We start from the raw sequence: 24,087 nt of genomic DNA on the forward strand, positions 1-24,087 counted from the left end.
CCAAGATCAATTTCAACTGAAAGCGACCAAGAATGCCACTCGATATTCAAGGGGACCAGAAGTCTCAGATGGAGATTTGCAGAGCAAGGGGTCAAGATTATCAACCAGTGCACACATGAGGGTTACTGGAGTTCCCAAGAATTGTTTCAATGGAGGGCTGGGCCAGGAGACCCATTACAGTGAATCATAAGTGATTCAGAGATGGAGGCGGGCAAGTAAAGAACTACACCAGGAAGCTGGTGGAGACGTTAGGAGAGATGGGTTCATGGCTAAAGGAAGTTCTTTGTCTTATCGAGGATTGTAAGTATTTGTACATAGGATGGGGGAAAGTGGTAACAGCAAGGCAGAGATTGACAATTTAGGAAAGAAATGGGATAACACATGAAGACCCCAGAGGCTATGAAAAAGGTAGAGCCAGGAGCCCAAGCACATGCCGACACTGCTAGGATGACCACCTTTGCCTGTGCTGCCCCTCAGCATAGGGTACCATCCTGCATCTAAACTGGGCTTTTCATTCAGGGCTCAACTCCAGGAGGGAATGAGCAGTGGTCTGGGTGAGGGTCTTCAGACCTAGACTGTGGCCCCAGCTTTGTCAGTGATCTCTCAAGCATTGTTGGACCAGAAATCTTCATGGTACCCTTTTAGGCTTTGATTCCTAAAATTCTTAATTTTCTCCAATCATACCTTCTCTTTTTTACTTCAAAAGATTCTCCTTATTCTCCAAATAAACTATTTCCTCACTATTCTCATTCCCCCCAAAAAAACTATTTTAACTGAAAATTTTTTACTTATTAACTTATACCATATAGTTTTTAAAATATATTACTTTCCTACTAAACATAAATACTGTGAGGGCAAAAAGAAAATATGCATTAATTTTACTAATCAACTGGAATCAACTGGGACGGCGGAGGGGACAGGAAGCACTCTGGTATATTTTTTTCCAAGTCTTATTTAGGTTTGACAACATTTTATCTACTATTTTTTGGTATTATTTCACGTAAAGTAAATAAAACTACCCAAGAGGGGAAATGCAAAAATTACTCATTTCCAAAGAAATACCTTACCAATACTCCAGAATTTTTAAAATACATTTTTTTCTTTGAACTGAAGAGACTATCTTTATATATAGTTATAAAAAGACTAGAAAAAATAGAGTTGGATTACAGGTGATGTTTCTCCTTTTCTGCCCACTTGCATTTTCTAAATTCTCTACAATGAACATGTATGATTACTTCATAAGTTTCTTTAACATAATTTCAAAGGGCAAAAACATTTGTTATGCACCAAAGATTTTAAGTGAGGAACAAAATAAAATCAAAGGACTAACTTAAAATATGCTTTTAGATGCAATCCTATTTATTAGCCTTGACAAAAGCAACATTTAGCTTTAATTTAGTGACAATAACACACACACCCAAAACAGACTAAAGAGCTTAACACTAAGGCCTAAAACTGGGTATAAATTATGTTACTTTCGGTAAGAGTGTAAACTTTTAAATCCATGCTAATAAACCAGGATAGAAAATTAAGTCCACTGAAACTTACATGAACCTTACAGGGCAGCTCCCAGCATCTAAAACTCATTACAGAAAGGAAAATAAATAAATAAGAAAGAAAAGGGTACTCTAACACCTTGTATTTTTCAACTCAAGAGGTCAAGAGTGAAATATGACCCCAATATGTCAAGAAAATACGAATTGTCCACTTTTGTGCCTTGGCATAAATATTTATACATGCTTCGTAACCCTCCATGTTCTTACATTATATTTTTATTTCTTAAAAATACAGCAGCAGAAGAGAAATTTTGTAAAGGTTCTCAGATGAAAAACAATCTAACAGAAGAGGTACAAAGCACCCAGCACGGTTTCCTGACTTCCCCGGCATGGCAATTTTGGCGTACTCCCTTGCCTTCCATTTGGTTTTCTATTAACTCTGATCTTTCTTAGATTTGAATCTGAGCCGCCACAGAGTATTTCACTGCACAGGAACAAAAACATGTTATAGTATCATGGTCCTATGAAAGGAAACAAAGGTAATGTCATCTGTGGGTCTTGGGGTAAAGCCATTCTTCAGAGCATCCTTTCCTCAGACGTCCGGGGTTCAGTATGAAACCATGACCCAGGGAGGGTGACATTTTCATTAAACCCAAAAATGGTGTATATGTTAAAGTTCTAACAAAAGACTACTAAAGCTTTCCATAAAGAAAATACATGTCCCCAGTCTTTTTTAAATCAGCATTAAAAGGCAATACTGGCCTCAGTGGAATTTAACAAAAAATCTGAGGAACTTTAAACTGAGAATGATTACAATATTAAAGTTGCTAAGACTTTTCTTTCTTTAACATAAATAAAAACTTTTCTGATATGGTTTTCATTTTTGAAATGGAGAGCAGAATGTCTCCTTTTAGTATTCACTGACCACCAAGATGCAAAACTACAAGTCCTAAGACTAACCGTATGAAAGGAAAAAAAATCACAGTGAACTCTGGCCTCACATTAGGTATTGTAAAATGAGTGAAGGCAGAAAGGAGAGAGTGAGAAAGATGCTGCTAAACTCCCTGGTTCATTCATTGCCCAAGCCAAGCTCCAGACTTCCACACATCACCTGGCAGCCACTTATAGTCTCACTTCCATCCTCTCACTCTTGAAATGCTCTTCAAAGTGGCTGGACATCACCCACAGTAACTTGTATTAACACTGTATCTTTTACCCAACTACTTCAACATAGTTCCTAAAAAAATACCCAACTTAAGACTTTTACTTAGGAAACTTAATCAACAGCCTATAAATATTGGTCTCATATTAGAAGCTAATTATCTCAGTATTTAATACATAAATCAATCTGAGATAGAAGTTACCAAAGGTCAGGGTACTATTTGGCCTAGGGAGCAAGGGTAAAACCCAAATCTTTTGATTATCATCCCCAGAATTTTTTTTTAATTGAAGTATAGTTGATTTACAGTGTTGTGTTAGTTTCTTGTACAGCAAACTGATTGTTATTTTATATATACATATTCTTTTTCAGATTATTTTCCATCATAGTCTATTACAAGACATTGAATATAGTTCCCTGTGCTATACAGTAGGTCTCTGTCGTTTATTTTATGTATAGTAGTCTGTATCTGCTAATCCCAAAATCCTAATTTGTCCCTCCCCATTTCCCCTTTGGTAACCCTAAGTCTGTTTTCTATGTCTGAGTCAATTTCTGTTTTGTAAATAAGTTCATCTGTATCATATTTTAGATTCCCCACATATAAGTAATATCATGATATTTGTCTTTCTTTTACTTACTTTACTTAATATGATAATCTCTAGGTCCATCCATGTTGCTACAAATGGCATTATTTCATTTTTTTATGCCTGAGTAATATTGCATTCTGTGTGTGTTTGTGCATATACATATACATATATATGCATATATACTCACAACAACTTCTTTATCTGTTTATCTGTCGATGGACATGGACATTTAGGTTGCTTTCATGTCTTGGCTACTGTAAATAGTGCTGCTATGAACACTGGGATGCATGTATCTTTATCAATTATAGTTTTCTCCAGATATATGCCCAGGAGTGGGATTGCTAGATCATATGGCAACTCTGTTTTTAGTTTTTTAAGGAAACTCCATACTGTTTTCCATAGTGGGTGTACCAATTTACGTTTCTACCAACAGTGTAGTAGGGTTCCCTTTTCTCCACACCCCCTGTAGCATTTATTGCTTGTAGACTTTTTGATGATGGCCACTCTGACCAGTGTGAGGTGATACCTCATTATAGTTTTGATTTGCATTTCTCTAATAATTAACAATGTTGAGCATCTTTTCATGCGCCTATTGGCCACCTGGATGTCTTCTTTGGAGAAATGTCTATTTAGGTCTTCTGCCCATTTTTTGATTGGGTTGTTTGTTTTTCTGTTATTGAGCTGTATCAACTATTTGTGTATTCTGGAAATTAAGCTCTTGTCAGTCACACTGTTTGCAAATATTTTCTCTGAGTCCACAGGATGTCTTTTTGTTTTGTTTATGGTTTCCTTTGCTGTACAAAAGCTTATAAGTTTGATTAGGTCCCATTTGTTTATTTCTGCTTTTATTTCTATTGCCCTGGGAGACTGATCCAGAATTATTTTTCACTAAAGGTACATCATGTTTACATGCGGCTAATGAGTTTAAAGGTTCCAGGTTTAATTATAAGCTAATTCTTCATGTTTAAACCAGCAACTCTATAATTAGTTCAACAGAAACTTAAGTAAGTTGAATAGAGCCAATCAAAGTTTAATCACATTCAAAGTAAAGCTACTTTAGACTTTGCAGAGTAAACTCCAAGTAGCAAATTAATGAGAGAGAATGAAAATTCAGGGCACTCTAAAATTTTTTTAAAAGCACAGTTTACTTACTTGTATTTTATTCCACATTCCCAAAATTGTTTCTAGAAAGCAGGTTTCCAAATTAAGAACACCTAACATTATCTTTCTACACCACCATTTAAATTCAAAACCCCTACAAGTGAACAGTTCATCTGTTTGTCAATTCTGCCATCTGCTGGTTACAAATGGAATCACAGCTGTTGATAAAATAATGCAAAAGGTAATTGTTAAATCCAAATGTACCTTCCTTAGGGTTTAAATTTTATCCACTCATACTGAGTTATAACTTCACCATGCCTTTATTCCTTATAAATAAGCCTCTTTCCACGTATACAAATAGCCAATAGGCATGGAAAGAAAAGATAATTTTTTTGTAAGTATAGGTCTTCTTTCCTGACAGAACTAACATTCTTGATAACCCAGACTCTAGACAAAAAGTTAATAGTCTTCTCAACAAAAATAATTTATATCTTTTAGGCCCTGTGTCTTGAAGTTATTTACAGAATTTTACAGAACCCAGGGGTAAGCTTCCAACGGCTTTTTCACTTTTATAACTTTCTGTAACAGAATGGGGCCATGATTTCACATTTGATGACAAGTCTCATGGATGGATTTATAGACTTCAACTAATATAAAATCTGAAAAAGGAGGAGACTGTAATGCTAACTACACTAATTTCCTATTGCTGCTGTAACAAATTACCACATAATTAGTGGCTTAAAACAACAAAAATCTATTCTAATTCTGGAGCTCAGAAGTCCAAAATGTGTCTAAGTGAGCTAAAAATCAAGGGGGCTTCTAGAAGCCCCCTGCATTCCTTGGTTTGCGGCCCCTTCCTCCTTCTTCAAGCCAGCAGCTTCACGTCCTAAAACCTCTCTGACACTCCCACTTCCCTCTTATAAGGAGCCTTGTGATTACACTGGGCTCATCTGGATGATGCAAGAAAAAACTTCCCATCTCAAAATCCTCAACTTAATCACATCTGCAAAGTCCCTTTTGCCATGTTAGGTAACATGGCCACAGGTTTCAGGGACTAGGACATCTTCAGGGGGGCCGCTGTTTTGCCCACCAATGTAACCAAAGGCAAGTTTTAGAATCCTCACCTTGTCTTAGTTTAAGAAACCCAGAGTGATCTGAGTTCTTAGCATTACCCAAGTAATATACCTCCCATCTCCAGTTGTGCATCAGTTCTGCCATTTTTAAAAGATGACATAAAAAGTAGAAAATGAAGGTGTAATATTTGTCTAACTATTCACTCTGCAATGGTGTTTTATCACCCACAGCAGCTGGGAAACCTTGTGTACAGCACTAAACTTCTTTGAATTTCAATTTCTTCATTTTCTGAACGGACAGCCTTCCCAAAACTATAAAATTCTAAAAGTGTGCTCCGAACAGCAATTTGTGTGACATGGGACCAGAACCAACACTTAATGAACACTTTATGTATCAGATGCTATAGGCTCGAGCACTTTAGAAGTGCTGTATCACTTAAGCTTTACAAGAACTGTGAGTGAGGTAGCATTAACCCGACTTTTCAAGATAAGGAAGACAACAGTTTGGTAAGCTTGCATAAAGGACCTATAGACACAGAGCAAATACACAGACAAGTCACCATTCTGACCCTCACCTGCGTAACTTGACAGCTCATGATCCATAAGCTGCCTCCTTTCAGAGGTCCTCAAAATATTCTCTACCTATTTAATAAATGTATCCAACTTCTTTATATGCGCCTCAAGAACAGGGGTCAAAATTTCTTATTGTTTCTTAGCACCAATCACAGCACTAGATATATAATAGGCACTCATATATCTACAAGTATTCAATTACAAACCAAAGCAAATTTGTGACAGCGGCATTTAATTCATTATGCTACCAAGAACCCTACTCTTAACAATATGTTAAAAAATAAAGTTCTGTCACTGACAAAGTGCAGACTCCCACAGAAGCGGTTAATCTTAACTTCATCTTGGAGAGAAGTTTTCGGTTTTTCCATTAACAGTGTAGTGGTGGTACGGACCAAGTAACATCCTTGTGGTTTAAGTAGGATTCTCCAGCTTCATCATCCTACATGAAAATCATACTCATTGTTTCTATAAAGCTAAACTTAATCTGTGTAGCATAAACTGACACTGCTCTTAAAGAAAAAGCCAACACGGAGCTCCCCTTCCCTCCCATGCACTAACTACACAAGACGATCAATGAAACGCACTGGCCGAGCTCGTGAGTCAACACCACCTGAAGGAATGCTGCATACCACATCAGAGAGAACAAGTCCACGCAACAGAAAACAGTCTGAAATGCGGCGGAGAAAGAAGCCATCGGGAAAGTGGAGGGACGGTGGGTAAGCTGCTCCCTGACAAGTGCCTCTGCGAAAAGTCTCTCAGCACATCCATGCGAGTACTTTAAGGAATGACCACCAACAGGATCATCGCTGCACAGGGGTCCTGCCAGGCCCTGCCCTCTTCCTCCCCTTACCACTGTCAGCTCGGGCTCAGAGGGCCGGGACAGCTGGAGAGCTGGGGTGTGCTTCTGAGCTGAGCTCGGGAGACTGACAGCAAGCTCAAGCATGCACACACCACAGACACACAACGAGATGACACAGGTACCCACGAGGGAAGAGGCACTGAAGGAACGCTGCCAGAAGGGGTTTTAAAGGAAGAACCTCCACCTTGATTCTCGTCAACTCACCTTCTCCCTCTGCATCCCCTGCCCTGCCTCAGTGGAGGCTCTAGTCATCTCTCTCCTCGGGATTTCTACAACAGTGTCCTCCCCTCCATTCACACACCACGCCCAACTCCACACAGCTGCCAAAGGATGTTCTCAAAACACCAACCAGTGGTGCTCTCCTGCTCAGCCCTTCAGAGGATAACAGGCAAAACCTCCTCACCAGAGTAGGCAGGGCCCTCCGGGACGACCGGGTCACATCTGTGCTCCACATGAAACTGGAAGGCGTCGAACAAGGGCTTTGCCTAAGTTCAATAGCCCTCCTTGGACTCGCCCGCCTAACAATCATCGTCCAAAACGCAGCTCAAGGACTAGCTATTCTCTGAGGCCTTTCCTGAATCAACATCCATCCACCCACTCTAATCCACTTCCCTTCAGGCTCTTGTACTTACTTTTCTTAAAATACCTGTAACCCTTTAGTGTACTTCCATACTTACATGTCCATCTGCACGTCTAGACTGCAACTCTCTAAAGGCAGTATCTTGTCATTTTATCCTCAGTGCCGAGAACACACTAGGCCGTCTTAAGATCTAAATCCACACTGGCAGGTAAGGACAACAAAAGTGGTGGAGGAAACTAAGAGGAGCTGAACAAAAGCAGCTGATATAAAAGGAATCAAAGAGGTCCAAGTGGGGAAAGGACATAAAAAGGAAAGGCAACGGAAAGGAAGTTATTTTTCGCAATTCTGTAGAAAATTCTTTGTGTAATTCTTATAATTTAGCATTCCTAAGAAGGAATTACAAAGTCTGTCTGCCTTATGTACTTAATGCTCTGAAGTGAAAAAAAGCTCCCAGGCACAATGGAAAATGAACAGATAGGAGAAAAGGGCAAAAGGCCCCCTTGGGAGAGGCACGTGCTTAGATGCCTCAGAAAGCAAAGTGCCTGTGTGAGTGTGGCTGGGTATCTAACAGTTCGGTTGCAGCTTCTAATGGTACAGCGGATTTCCTAGCATTGTCTCTACCCTCCTGCCTCCGTGCATCGTGCCACACACAGGCATTTTCATCGGCAGCATTCCTGAGAGCTTCCTTCTGACGTGACAGTGACACTGCACTTCAGGGATACCATCTTATTTTCCACTCAACTTATCTTCCATGACTCAATTACACAACTGCACAAGAGTCTGACACACTGCTAACACAAGTGCAAATGAGAGTTCCTCTCTGTTAATTTACAGATGTTTCAAAACATATCGTGATCATTTCAAAAGATGAAAAACATTTCAAAAGTTGTTAACCTTTCTTCTATTGTTTTGCTCAGTGGTTCTTAGAAAAGGCCAGTAGAGGTCATGAAAAACACTATGCATACACTTTAAAGCATGATATTAACAGCATAGTTAAAAAGAACTTAAATCCCTGCTAGGGAAAACACAACGATAAGCAACACATGCCCCATGCTGTGTAGCTGCTAACGCTCCTGACAGCAATGCATCTAATCCTCCAAGCAGCCAATTCCGTGGGGAAGCTGAACAAAACCGACGTGCTTAACCCACATCCTGATGTTCAACGAACCCCTCAAATGACTGCAGGACACTGCCACCCTCAAAACTAACCAGTTTATTGAACTCGGATTTTTTAGTGGGCCTAAAAGTATGTAATTCTGAGGAAAACAAAAGGAATCACACTTTTGATCAGTGCGCTCCCCACCTACTAAAATATTCTTACGCACATGACTGCCAAGTCAACTCAATAGAAATATTTACCACTGGGGTATAAATCAAAATTTTTGATAATCCTTTATGAGTGGTGCTTATACATCACTGAACACCAGAAACATCTAGGAATCTTGTTTAAAATGCAGGGCCCACAATGCCACCTCCAAAAATCTTTATTTGTAACCTGCTGCCCAGGCAAATGATCCTAAAGTAGGTGCTCCCTGGGCCACACGGTTGTGTGAAGTACTGTTATAGAGGCTGTCAGAAAAGCATTTACGAAACATGGTATCACTGAGTTCCTAGCTTTCTCAATCCCAAGTTAGAACAGGACTGGAAAGAAAAATCTACCGGCATCTACGTGTGTAAGGACATCCACAGACATCACCCATGAGCACATAAAATTCACAGGGGCCATTTCAGCAGCAAAGAAATTTTAATAATTCTTCTATTTCTGAAAACAATATTAACTAAGTCCGTAAGTAGGATAAGACCCAGAAAAAGTCAAATCCTAAAGTTGAAAAAAAAAAAAAAAACTACCACTGCAATGTTATAGCATCTGTTATACTAAAGTAAACCCACCCCAACCCTTCTGATCTAATTACAGATTCTACTTCTCACAGGGCTTTTTCTGTGTCTGATGAAAACGGAGCTGTAAAATAATTGAGGCAGGGATTTAGAGATATGGTACAGCAAACCTAATAAAAATGGCACAAACGGGACTCTTCTCAGTGTTGTTACATATTAAATCTTATTTGATCGATTTTACTGTATTCCAAATCACAAACATTAGGTAGAAGCTTGTAATTATAGTTTTATTGATTTCTCATTAACTTTTAATCAAGCTGCTGCTACAGGGAATGGTTATTACAGCAGTGTTCTTTTGTTTCTAAGTTTCACACACTTACCATCACTACAACAAAGTAACTGTGGACACATTCAATGCCAACAAAAATATGGTATTGTTTCTAAGGAATGTGTCTGCAACATAACCATCTTATATCAGCGCAGATGGTTACAGAACAATGACTGCACTAAGCCATATCTGATTTTCTCTTGGTCTCTTTATACCTTTCTGATCACTGACAGAAATAAACGTTCTTTGTTTTATATTCCTTATTTGTTCCTCCTAAATTCATCTGTTTCTTTCTCTTACTTACAGCGACCACACTTGGCTGAGTCTGCAACCAATTTATGCTCTATGAAACTGAAAGCAAATTACTAAAACAGAAAGGCAGTAGGTACGGGTCTGAAGCATTTATTAAGAACAATGATACTGAATGGTTGCAGGAAGTTTTTTAAGAACGTTTAAAGATTATAGGAGCACCAGAACCACATTTCACAAACTTCATACATCTAACAAAATTCTTAGCATACTAAACTGTAACTGAATTAAAATCAAATAAAGTCAACAGCAAGAGATGTTTCACAGGTGAAATCCTCAATCTATGTACCTGCTGCTGACCAGTTCTCCTCTGAAGGCTCTCCAGGCATCACAGAAACTATAAAAAGGCATCTGACATGAGGCCTTACTGCCTAAGGGACCATGGAAACCATAAGAGACACAATAAAGATAAAAATGTCCTAGAATTATTTATTTCCAGTCTTACAGATACCTATTTTGTAACTCTAAAGTCTACCTACGCCACTTTCTATGCCCAACAGTTCACACAGAATATTACATTTAAAAGGCTCCAATTTTTTAAAAATTACCAGTTACAGATATTAACATATTGGAATAGTGTTTTCTACAAATGGAAAGCTGCATCACTAACATGACGGATCTAACAGCTACCCTTTGCCCTATTTAATTATACCACTTTATATATTCTTCCAAAGTCTAAGAGACAGAAATTTTATAAATTGAAGGAAGTCTATCCTCCAACATGGCAAACCAGCTTTCAAGCAAGATGGCCCTGTGGGAAATGAAAAAAAAGTGGCCAAGTTCTTTTTGCTGCTTGCTCTCAACAGCGTAATAGAAAATGTAAACCAAGTAAACTTACGAGGATATATTTAAACTAAATCAGAGCAACAGGCAATTCTAAAATAGAGGCAAGAGCAGTCAAAGGGACAGAATTTTTACAAGCTGGGACACAATGAAACTCTGACACACCATTTGTTATTCTTGAGTATATATACTCGAAAATAACTGCATGCAATGAGGTTCTAATGTCAGAACATAATCACAAAAACACAATCTAAACCAAGGATAATAGGTTCAAAGATTGTTTTACATTAAATATATATTGCTTTTAAATCACAGACTAAACCAATATTCAGGCAGAATTCAAGCACTGGAGTCCTTACTTTGGGTAAGAGTGGGGGGAATGAAAATTCCCAGAAATTGTACACAAATTGTCCGTATGTTCACTTTCCTGGAGAGACAACCACAGATTTCACTAGATTCCTAAAGGGGTCTCTGGCTCATAAAGGAACTACTACTTTATGCTCCTTGCTCCTCAAAAATTAACATATTGTGGGCTTCCCTGGTGGCGCAGTGCTTGAGAATCTGCCTGCTAATGCAGGGGACACGGATTCGAGCCCTGGTCTGAGAGAATCCCACATGCCGCGGAGCAACTAGGCCCGTGAGCCACAACTACTGAGCCTGCGCATCTGGAGCCTGTGCTCCGCAACGGGAGAGGCCGCGATAGCGAGAGGCCCGCGCACTGCGACGAAGAGTGGCAACGGCTTGCCACAAGTAGAGAAAGCCCTCGCACAGAAACGAAGACCCAACACAGCAAAAATAAATTAATTAATAAAAAATTTTTTAAAAATTAATATATTGTTAGTCTCATCACACTAAAAAGCTCAGTAAATTATGAAGGCAATTTTTTTTTTAATCCAGAGTTAGCTTAGGTTCTGCAAAATCATTTTTAAACCAATGACAAAAGGAAGTTTTATAGAAAACACTTCCGTGAATTTAGTGTCTTTCAGGCTAATTTCTTTCAACATTCTCTTCAAGGAACCATCCAAATGATTTCTTAGATCAAGGAATTCATTGTATAGTAACGGGAAAGTATAAAATTATACATTTATCCCAGATATAAATAAATAAATGCAAAAATGCTGAAGAAGACCAGAGGTCATCTTTTTTCCGTATTACACATCATAACCTCAACAATTCAAATTATCACATGAAAAGGGAAACCCTCACTTTTCTTTAAAACTGAGATTATATCCTCCATAATTCCTTTTCTCCTGGATTGCCAAATATATTAGTATCTGATATGTGTTCATCAACCAAAATGATATAATTAATATGACTTTTCTTTACAATAATTTATAAAGAAATTATCTTAACACTTCCCTACTCATTCTATGAGTCCAGTTTTACCTTGATACCAAAACCAGTCAAAGACACAAGAAAAGATAACTACAGACCAGTATCTCTTATGAACAAAGTAAGTCCTCAACAAAATACTAGTACATAAATCTAGCACTATATAAACAGTATTATATACCATGATCAAGTGAGTTTTAACATTTGGGCTGCAAATGCAAGAGTGGTTTAACATTTGAAGATCAATTAATGTAATACACCATATCAGTAAAATAAAGAATAAAACCACATGATTATTTCAACAGATGAACAAAAGGCACTGACAAAATGTAACCTTTTATGACAGAAATAGTACTGAAACACTAAATACTTTCTTCCTAAGATCAGAAACAAGATAAGGATGTCCAATCTCACCACTCCTATTCAACACTGTAGTACAGCTTCTAACCAGAGCACTTAGGCAAGAAAATGAAATAAAAGACATATAGATTGTACAGAAATAAGTAAAACTAGCTCTATGTGTAGATGATACGATCTTGTTTACAGAAAATCTTTAAGAATCCACTAAACTTTAGAACTAATTAATTCAGCAAGGTCGGAGGATACAAGATCAATATACAAAAATGAATTTATTTCTATACAGTAGCAATAAACTGAAAATGAAATGAAAAAAGTTCAATTTACAATAACATCAAAAAGAATAAATTACTTAGGAATAAATTTAACAAAGGAAGTGTAAAACGTATACTGTGGAACTACGAAACACTGTTAAAAGAAATTACAGAAGTCCTAAAGAAATGAAAAGACAGCCTATGTTTGTGGATTGGAAAATTTAAGCATTTTTGTTAAGATGGTATGCTCCCCAAATTAATTTGCAGATTCAATGTTATCCCTATCAAAATCTCAGTTGCTTTTTTTGCAAGCTCATTTTGCAAGAAATTGACAAGCTCATCCTAAAATTCACATAATGAGTTCCCTGGTGGCCTAGTGGTTAGGATTCCGGGCTTTCACTGCCATGGTGCGGGTTCAATCCCTGGTTGGGGAACTGAGATCCAGCAAGCCGTGAGGTGAGGCAAAAAAAAAAAAAAAAAATTCACATAAAAATGCAAAAGACCCAGAAGAGGCAAAACAATCCTGACAGAGAAGAACAAAGCTGGAGGACTCACACTTCTGATTTCAAAACTTACTACAAAGCTGTGGTAATCAAGGTTCTGTGGTAGTAGCATAAGGATAGACGTAGAGATCCATAGAATAGAACAGGGTCCACAAATAAACCCCACCTTTACGTCAATTAGTATTTGACAAGGGTGCCAAGGCAATTCCATGGGTAAAGAATAGTTTAGCAAACGGCACTAGGTCAACTGGATATACACACGCAAAAGAATAAAGTTAGACCACAGCCTCAAACCAGATAAAAAAATTAACTCAAAATGGATCAAAGACCTAAAAATATGAGTTAAAACTATAAAACTCTTGAAAGAAAACATAGGTATAAATATCTTCATGATCTCAGATTAGGCAATGGTTTCTTAGATACGACATCAAAGCACAAGCAATGTAAGATAAAACAGATCAACTGGACATCATCAAAATTTAGAACTTAAGCTTCAAAGGACACCATTAAGTGGAAAAAATGCACCGAATGGGAAAAAGTTTTGCCAATATATAAAGAGCTCCTACAACTTATTAACAAAAATACAACCTAATTAAAGAATGAGCAAAGGAGCCGCATAGACATTTCTCCAAAGGAGATATGTAAATAACCAATAAGCACATGAAAAGATGCTCAAAATCATTAGTTACCAGGGAAATGCAAGTCAAAATCACAATAAGATACCACTGAATATCTATTTGTTTGTTATAATTAAAAAGACAGGTAGGGGCTTCCCTGGTGGCGCAGTGGTTGAGAGTCCGCCTGCCGATGCAGGGGACACGGGTTCGTGCCTCGGTCCGGGAAGATCCCACATGCCGTGGAGCAGCTGGGCCCGTGAGCCATGGCCGCTGAGCCTGCGTGTCCGGAGCCTGTGCTCCACAACGGGAGAGGCCACAACAGTGAGAGGCCCGCATACCGCAAAAAAAAAAAAAAAAGACACGTAGGGGCTTCCCTGGTGGCGCAGTGGTTGAGAATCTGCCTGCCAATGCAGGCGACACGGGTTCGAGCCCTGGTCTGGGAAGATCCCACAAGCCGCGGAGCAACTGGGCCCGTGAGCCACAACTACTGAGCCTGCGCATCTGGAGCCTGTGCTCCGCAACAAGAGAGGCCGTGACGATGAGAAGCCCGCGCACCGCGATGAAGAGTGGCCCCCGCTCACTGCAACTGGAGAAAGCCCTCACACAGAAACAAAGACCCAACATAGCCAAAAATAGATTAATTAATTTTTTTTAAAAGAAATGTTTAAGAAAAGAAAAAGACAGGTAACACCAAGTGGTGTCAAGGATGTGCAGAAGAAACTGGAACTCTTACACACCGCTGGTGGGAATGTAAAATGGTGCAGCCACTTCAGAAAACAGCCTTGGCGAGTTCCTCAGATGGTTAAAAATAAAGTTACCATATGACTGATATTTCCACTCCTAGGTATGTATCCAAGAAAATCAAAAACATAGGCAATTGATGATACCTGCTATAGCATAGATGAAATCTTGAAAATGTAAGTGAAAGAAGCCAGTCATGAAAGACCAGATTGTAAGGATTCCACATTTTTTGTTTTTATCTTTCAAGAATTTGTCACATTTATTAACATACGGTTTTCTTTTTTTTTTTTTTAACATACGGTTTTCATAATATTCTCTTCGTATTCCTTTCTAACAGTGTAATACAACAGAATTTGCATATTATAAAATTCATCCATTTTAAGGATACAATTCAATGGTTTTTAATATATTCACAGACATGGGCAACCATCATCCTAGTCAATGTTAGAACATTTTCATCACCTCAGAAAGAAACTTGGTAGGATTCCATGTATATGAAATGTCCAGAATAGGCAGATCTATAGAGACAGAGTAGGTCAGTGGTTGTTGCCTAAGGTGAGAACGTTGGGGGAAATGGGAAGTGACTGCTAATGGGTACAAGGTTTCTTGTCAGGGCGATGATGATGCTCTATAACTGACTGTGGCGATGGCTGCAGCTGTGAGTACAGAAAAAAAAAAATTGAACTGTACACTTTAAATGGATAAATCATACAGTATGTGGATTACATCTCAAAACAGTTATTATTTTTTTAGTTGTTTTTTTTTTTTTTTTTTTTGGCTGTGCCATGCGGCTCACAGGATCTTAGTTCCCCGACCAGAGATTGAACCCGTGCATCCTTGGCAGTGAAAGCATAGAGTGCTAACCACTGGACCGCCAGGGAATTCCATAAAGTGCAATCTCTCTCTTTCATCACCCTCATTCACCATATTCTCAAGAGAAGAAAATTAGGTTACAAAACAGTTTGTAGATTCTCATCCAAATTTTCTAAAGGAAAATAGTGTGCAGAAAACAAAACCACAATATATCACATTTGTTTCTTATGTAAATTTTAAAAAGGCTGATTCATTTTTCTAACTTCCTAACACAAATACATACCACTACTTTATTAAATGAAAAACGATATATACTACTTGACAAAATGATAAAAGACTTATAAACCGAGACCCTTCTCTTCACTTTCTTGTCCATTCCTGTTAATGTACCCTGCCCCTAACAACGTTCTGGGATTATTAAAATAGACTAGATAGAGAGATAAGCAGATACATAGATACATACATACAAAACAAACAAGACAATGTGATTTGAAAGTAACAATAGTAAAGGACAATTTCTGGGTGGATACACAAAAATAATTTTAATTGAAGTTGTCCATTAGTAGTAGGCAGGAGGAACTGGAGAAAGGTAAGTGGGTGAGGGGGTGGGAAAGCTCTTATTTGTATTATACTCTTCTCTGTGTTAGTTTAGAAAAAATATATATTCCTGTATTATTTTTTGTTGTTGTTGTTGTTTTGTTTTGTTTTGTTTTGCGGTACGCGGGCCTCTCACTGTTGTGGCCTCTCCCATTGCGGAGTACAGGCTCCAGACGCGCAGGCTCAGCAGCCATGGCTCATGGGCCCAGCCGCTCCGCGGCATGCGGGATCTTCCCGGACCGGGGCACGAACCCGTGTACCCTGCATCGGCAGGCAGACTCTCAACCACTGCGCCACCAGGGAAGCCCTCCTGTATTATTTTTTAATTACAAATATTTTACCACATACATTATGATTTACTGGCTCATGAATTATTTACAGAAGAGTTGGATAATTTTTTAAACACACAGGAGGGATGGACTGCCTGTGTTTTCGTCATTGCTTTCCAATTTTACTTCATTATAATCAGACACCAAATGATCTGTATGACATTATCTCTACACTATTTGTTGAAAGTTGCTTTGTGGACTATTGGGTCACACACTTTTATTAATGTTCCAAGTGTGCTTGAAAAAAATGAATAATCTTTAGCAGTTAGGTGCAGAACTCCATACACATCCATTAGACCATTCTTGCCATTGTGTTGCTCAAATCTTCTATGGTCTTAACAAGTTACCTGCCTGGTCCTAAGACTTTTACGGATAGATGTGAATAACTCCAATGAAGATAGTAATTGTATTCATTTTTCATTATAATTCTGGCAACATTTTGCTTTATATCTTGAGACTATGCTATTTAGTTCAGGTTTACTACATCTCCCAGGAGAATTGTTCCTCTTATCATTATACAGTGGTCTCCTTGTTTTTTGCTTTCAGTCTTTTTTTTTCTTGATCTGATATTAACATTACTATCAGCTCTCTTTCAGCTACTCTTTCTGAATCAGTTAGGGTTGATCAGAGAAGTAGAACCACTAAGAATGATAAGAATAAGAAGCTATTACAGGGATATAAACAGTAATTGTGGGAGCTGGTTAAGCAACTTACGTAGAACTGTTGCTTCTGCATCTAGTGTTGGGACAGAAACTTAGAAGGCATGCAATCAGGAAGGAAACATGGATGTGAAATGGGGAAGAGCAAGGACAAACTGGAACTCGCATTCTCCCTCACCAGTCTCAATGATGTGGGTGACCTACAACATAAATTGGCACCCTTCACGACAGAGCCCACACAACTGACTCAAAATTTAGAGAAGCTGAAGGAGAAGACCCAGTGAGAGTTGGAGGAGCTGGAGGCTTGACTGCTGCCTGAAGCCAACAGATCAGTGATGAGGTGTATGAACTGCAGCAGTGCCTGACCTCCCACCAACCTTCTGAGCATGAATACAACTGCTGCTTTACTTCCACCTTACAAATCTTGAGCAATTTTCTCTTGTAGCCAGGCTAACCTGGAACCCTCCTGGAAAGGGTGTTCTAGGAAATAGACTTCCAGCTCAATTATGCTGACCCAACATGAAGCCACCAAAATTTGCATGGATATTTTCCTCTACCTCTTTAATTTTATTCTTTCTGTATAATTATGTTTGAGGTGTGTCTCTTGTAAATAGCAGATAGCTGGATTTTTCTTTCATCCTATGTAGACTTTCAACTATCATGTTTAATCCATTTACATTTATTGGGATTTATGACTTTCATAATTTAAAAAAGAATTGTCTTTTAAAAATGAAATGAAGTAATACCTGTACTGAAGATATCTGCATACTTTGCATTTCTGAAGTATTTTATACACATAACTTATTACCTACCACTTCTCCAGCAGAGGCAGCCAACATATGCTTCACAGGCATCAAATATGAAGATGAATCAGTGTGCAAAAACCATTTCACATATTCATAGGTGATGAAAAAGGCAGCAGCTGAAATTTAAAACAAACCAGTCTTTCACAAAGTTTAAATATATATGTAAACTGTTAAGAGATATGTTTCTTGAAAAAAATTACAACTCTAGTTATTAAATTATAACAGATAAAGATAATAAATATAAGTAATATAAATAAGTATAAATAATAAATATAAATACTGAACTATAAATATTTATATTTATTATTTATATAATATATACATATATTATATATATGTATATATTTATAACTATAAATAAATATAAATAAAGATAAAGTAATAATATGTACTATTCCCCCCCAACCCCTTCACTCTTGCAGATTTGACTGAGCCCATGTTACATGCCTGACTTTGGACTTACAAACATGCAGATCCCTGCCCTGAGGAAGACTAACAGCTAACCTGGCATTTACCAGTTTGTACTGATAAGTCACTTAACACTTTTTAAAGTTTTTTGGAAAAGGATATGAATTTCTGTGATGCAAAACGTCTTTATATATGGTCATAAAATAATCAGCTACACTGATTTCTAGACAGGTTAAAATTGCAAACACATATCTTAACTAAATAAAGCATCTATTCCATAATGTTGTGTTGCTGGTTACTCAAAATAACCATGGCTACTTTTTACTCCATCAACTCACTTTTACATCAAGGAAACAATCAACTACTGTATTAAAACTGGAAATCAAAATCTCTAAAAAGCTACCCCTAGGGCTTCCCTGGTGGAGCAGTGGTTGAGAGTCTGCCTGCCAGTGTAGGGGACACGGGTCCGTGCCCTGGTCCGGGAAGATCCCACATGCCGCGGAGCGGCTGGGCCCGTGCGCCATGGCCGCTGGGCCTGCACGTCCGGAACCTGTACTCCACAACGGGAGAGGCCACAACAGTGAGAGGCCCATGTACCGCAAAAAAAAAAAAGCTACCCCTATCACCATGAACTAATCTTAGCTGCACAGGAAGGCTTTAAGCCTTGCCACGTATTGTTAATACAAAGATGTTCATCACTCACGTAAAAGGTGAGGCACGAAAGATAAATAAATGGCAAATTCACCTTTCGAAAGGCATTTGAACATGTCACACAGTAAAGTCTGAAACACTCAGGAAAAGAGCTTGGTAGTGAAAATCAGTTCTCCAGTTCAAGTCAACAAGCTTGTAAACACCCCAGTGGCTAACAAACAAACAGCAGGCCAAATGAGGAGGCACACTGTCCCCGGATGAGTAATGACCATGCAAGCAGTTGTACATAGTTAATGCAGGTCCCAATTCCCACTTGTGATTCTTATTAAGGCTGTTCCTACTTTGGCCTACTCACTAAATAGGCTAGAATATCTCCAGTCGCATTCGACTGTAAGTTCTACCTGCTACACGTTCCACCCACCCACCCCCACCCCCACCCCCCAGGAGTGAAAACAAAACAAAAAACTATGGTTTTTCTACATTCCCTTCTCAACATGAAGGGTCTTGAATACAGGTCTTTTCCTCTCTTCTTTCGACCCTCAGTCCTTTCCATACCCCCCGCACAATATGTTCTCAAAAAAGTCTACAAGCCTCTGAATGTTACAGAATGTCACAGACAGACTGTACTCTGTCTAAAACCTTAACCAATAGCAAAAATTGTTTAAAGTGCCATGTAAAAAGTTTCAATTCACCAAAAATTTGCAGAAAAACAGAAAGGCCATTTCTGAAACGCTGACACTCTGACTCTTTATCCAGCATCTCCCATTCAAAGATGTTCTGTGGATGTCAAAAAAAGAAAAAGAAAAAGAAAAAGAAAAGCAGGGCAAGAAGAACACCACTTTCTCAAACACACAAAAATTCAAAACCACATTCTGTGTGTAAAGTCCTGCTGACAAGAATCTAAACCAGCCCCATGAGCTTAATGGAGCACCACGTACCCTGTAGACCATCACTAATACTTCATCTACCAACAATTCCTACGTAATACGTAAGAGAAAAAAGAATATTTACAATGATGAGGGAGGCATCATAAGAATGGATGACCAAAAGACAGGGACTTAGTAACATATTTCTTTGCAATTCCCTAGTTCAGAGGTTCCCAAACTTGTCTACATATTAAAATTACCTGGGGATTTTTTTTTTTAAACCTCCAAAGCCCAGGCCACACCTCAGGCCAACTAAATTCCAAATCTCTGGGAGTGGGACAGCAGTACTTTCTTTAAGAAAAAAAAAAAAAAAAAAAATCTCTTCAGGTATCAGGTGATTGCAACACAGACAGATTTAGGAACCAAGGCGCATCTCCCACATATAGAGCTATACTTGGCATGGAGCGGGTCCTCAATAGCGACTTGTTATGATCAATTACTGAAAATTAAGACATAAAATAATTCAAGGATAACCTCATAACAGTTGGCTGCTCTAAGGATGGCTCAGGAAGATAAACTAAAGGACCAAAAAGATTTGCTCTACAAATCTTCATGTGAATGTTATGCTCACAGATGGATACAGACAGACATCTTAATGTCAAGTTAACAAGAAAGAATTTCTAATGACATATACTGAGAAAAAAGAAATCAAACTCCAGAATTTAAGAATCTTCTGGAGCAGGGGTTTTGTGAGTGAGTGTGTGAGTATGTGAGAGAGTGAGAGAGAGAGACAGAGAGAGAGACAGAGAGAGAGAGAGAGAGAGAGAGTGTGTGTGTGTGTTTGATAGTGGTGGTTTTCTGTTTGCTAAGTATGCTTTTGAGTGCCAATCAAAGCATCAGTAAGCAATTATTTAAATAAGTATCTGAAAAGAGGTGGATTAAATGAAACAGATTATACTGATTATAGAATAAAAGGGCCATAAATCACACAACTTCAAAACCAAAACAAAAGCAAGACAATGGAAAGAGGAGGTTAGGGGGAACGGGTTGCATCATCTGAGAGCAATTTAGTTAAGACAAAGATTTAATGCCTCTTAGGTTCATCTGCTCCACAAGAATCTCCAAGCCAGTGGTTATTAAACTCAGCTTCACATCTGAATCACCTGGGAAGTTACTAAAACTCCTGATACCCAGGCAAAGACCAGACCAATTAAACTTCTCATGGAGACACAGGCATAAGTATTTTGTAAAGCTCCCCAAGAGATTCCAACGTGCAGGCAAGGTGGGGAAGTGCTGTAAGACATTACAATCAATGTTACAGGAACAACTTTAAGGATTCTAACAAGGAGTTTTAACAACAACAAAAACCACTCATTTAAAGATTGCTCATTTTTTTATTACAAATACACTAGAATGGAATCTATAGCACCAGCTGAGTCAAAAATAATGGATTAATGAATAGAAAATAAATTCAGGAGATCAACTACACAATCATATAAGGAATTCTATATAGGGTTGGACCACATACCATTCTGAAAATAAATCCCATTATCTTGGCTTTATATAAAGCAGTGATAATACCAATATAATTTTTACCATTAGGAAAGGATCCAATAGCAGCAGAAGGAACGCCAGCATATATTCCACGAAAACCACCAGCCTTATTAAATCCTTGGGGGCTCTGCAGCCTGGTTTTAATGGTATCCAGAGGAAATAATATCAAGTCAACACAGACACCTGCTACCCCACCAGCCTTTAAAAAAAAAGAAAAAGAAAAAAAAGGTTACAATAAAATAAATTGCCATTTTGGGGATGGGGTAGTTTTTAAAGCATATCTCTTTAAGTATGGTTTTAAAGTATACCACAGACTACTTTGGTACAGTCAAAACACCTCTTACCTAAATCTACAGACTGTCCTGGGAAAATAACCATTATTGTGATATATTTTCAAGTTGTAAATTTTATATTACATATTCTGTTTTTAAAAAAATGTTTAATGATTTTAATAATTTTAAGATAAATTTCAAATTTATTTTTAATGATTTCACAGGGTTCAAAAAAGTAAACAAACAAACCTCAGAAAGGTAAAGAGCTCAAAGTCTCCTTCCCTGTCCCTAAAAACCCAAGTAACCAGTTTGGGTTTCTTCTTGTGTCCTTCCCAAGTTACTTTAGGCATATACAAGCAAATATGAATATGTATTTTATTTTACCTTTTTTTTTTAAGTAAAAGGTGGTATGCTGCACCTTGTTTTTTTCATTTGACAATTTATCTCAGTGATCTTTCCAAATTACACCAAATGTTATATTTTTTGCCCTTTTAACTAATGAGTAGTGAATCTGCATTAAGAAAAAAATTGTTTTCAGACTTACATTCTAAATGGTAATGCTCCTTGTGAATCTAGATCCATATTTTAAGAATCACACATGTAAGGATTCCTATGGTATCCTCTCTACTTTGTGTATATTTGAAAATCCCTTGATACTTTTTAAGTGAATAAATGAAGGGAAAAAAAGAGCTAAATTCCTAGAGGACATTAAAACCTGACCCAAACTAGTCATCTCCCAAGAGATACCATGTTGCTTTGGAGAAGCTGCACTTTAAAACCTGATTAAAAACTAAGTTTTCACCTCATGATTACACTAGTATATGTAGAATATTTTAAAATCTGGTTACAGCTTAGTCAAAGCAAAAAGAGACTCAGAAAAATATGAACTCAGAGACTGTCAAAGAAAGGTCAACACACAAGGTCTAAAGGCATCATTTAAAGATATGAATCAATACCATTTCACAGTAAGCAGGTAGAACTACAGAAGCAACTCTCAATACGGTTCCTACATACTAAGTTTTAAACTGAATTGCTAACTTTTCCTATGTTTTGGATTTTGAACCATGTGAAAATATTACCTATTTAAAAAGTAAAAGCAGACATTAAAAACTATATATTCCATGACACAGAAAAAGAAGAATCGGTACTATTTAAACATACAGGCAGAGTTCAAAATGATACGCTGTTTCCATCCTTTGGGTTTACAGAATGCTCAAGTGGTACAAAGGTTAGTAGCTAGCAAACACTTTCTGCTCTACTTGCCACTCACCATAAAACCACTGCAAGGGGCTTCCCTGGTGGCGCAGTGGTTGGGGGTCTGCCTGCCGACGCAGGGGGTGCAGGTTCGTGCCCCGGTCCGGGAGGATCCCACGTGCCGTGGAGCGGCTGGGCCCGTGGGCCATGGCCGCTGGGCCTGCGCGTCCAGAGCCTGTGCTCCGCGGCAGGAGGGGCCGCAGTGATGAGCGGCCCACATACAGCAAAAAAAAAACACTGCAAAACTTCACTGGAAAAATGAAATTACCCTGATGAGAAATGCAATAATCTCTATTTTCCAATTAGTATAGGTAATTATTAAAAATTAGTGTACACTAGAAAAGTACATTACCATAGGGACTTCCCTGGTGGCATAGTGGTTAAGACTCTGCCTGCCGCTGCAGGGGACACGGGTTCAAGCCCTGGTCCAGGAAGATCCCACGTGCCGCGTTGCAACTAAGCCCGTGTGCCACAACTACTGAGCCTGCGCTCTAGAGCCCACGAGCCACAATTACTGAAGCCCATGTGCCACAACTACTGAGCCTGAGCTCTAGAGCCCACGAACCACAACTACTGAAGCCCGTGTGCCACAACTACTGAGCCTGAGCTCTAGAGCCCACGAGCCACAACTACTGAAGCCCGTGTGCCACAACTACTGAGCCTGAGCTCTAGAGCCCACGAGCCACAACTACTGAAGCCCATGTGCCACAACTACTGAGCCTGAGCTCTAGAGCCCACGAGCCACAACTACTGAAGCTCACTCACCTAGAGCCTGTGCTCCTCAACAAGAGAAGCCACCGCAGTTAGAAGCCCACACACTGCAACGACGAGTAGCCCCCCCTCGCCGCAACTAGAGAAAAGCCCGCGCGCAGCAATGAAGAACCAACGCAGCCAAAACTAAATAAAATTTTTAAAAAAAGAAAGAGCAAAGTACATTACCATATACATTAATACCATATGATCAGCCTGAAAGGCATGACAGAACCCCAAAGACCATGCGGGATACTCTGCAAATGACCTAAAAAGTTGTCACCAAAAGAACACAGAGATGTGCCAGTAGAGCACCACAAGTGGGAGTAAAAGAATGACAAAGTGGGATTTCTTCCCAGATATAAAGGTGGTCTTTTCTAAGTCAAGGGAAAAAGTTCACAAGTAACGTAGCAAAGTTAAAAAGAAAAAAAAAGCCAACTTTTTCAACACTCTTCTCACTTATTCTTTAAGGATTTTATAAAATTCAGTAGGTAATAAAATATTTTGCCTGCCTCTTCATTTTCTCAAAATACAAGAACTAAAATCTTGGTGAGAATGACTGATATGACTGGTTTCTTTAAAAATAGCTGCACTTCATTCTAATTTTCTCTTTAATCTTAGGAGAGGGTTCAGAGAGATG

The 24,087-nt window shown here is 38.5% G+C and overlaps 1 protein-coding gene across 1 annotated transcript in view; it reads right to left on the bottom strand.

Annotated features, from left to right (window-relative positions):
• SLC25A26 (solute carrier family 25 member 26) overlaps positions 1 to 24,087 on the bottom strand; it is a 143,313-nt gene that overhangs the window by 108,836 nt on the left and 10,390 nt on the right. Inside the window, exons 2-3 of the mRNA XM_065885387.1 lie at positions 21,214 to 21,370; positions 17,699 to 17,808 (exon numbers count right to left, since the gene is read on the bottom strand). Coding sequence (XP_065741459.1) covers positions 17,699 to 17,808; positions 21,214 to 21,370 — 267 coding nt within the window. The remainder of the gene's footprint in view (positions 1 to 17,698; positions 17,809 to 21,213; positions 21,371 to 24,087) is intronic.

This window comes from Phocoena phocoena, chromosome 10, assembly GCF_963924675.1.
Source record: "Phocoena phocoena chromosome 10, mPhoPho1.1, whole genome shotgun sequence".
Classification (NCBI taxonomy): Eukaryota; Metazoa; Chordata; class Mammalia; order Artiodactyla; family Phocoenidae; genus Phocoena; species Phocoena phocoena.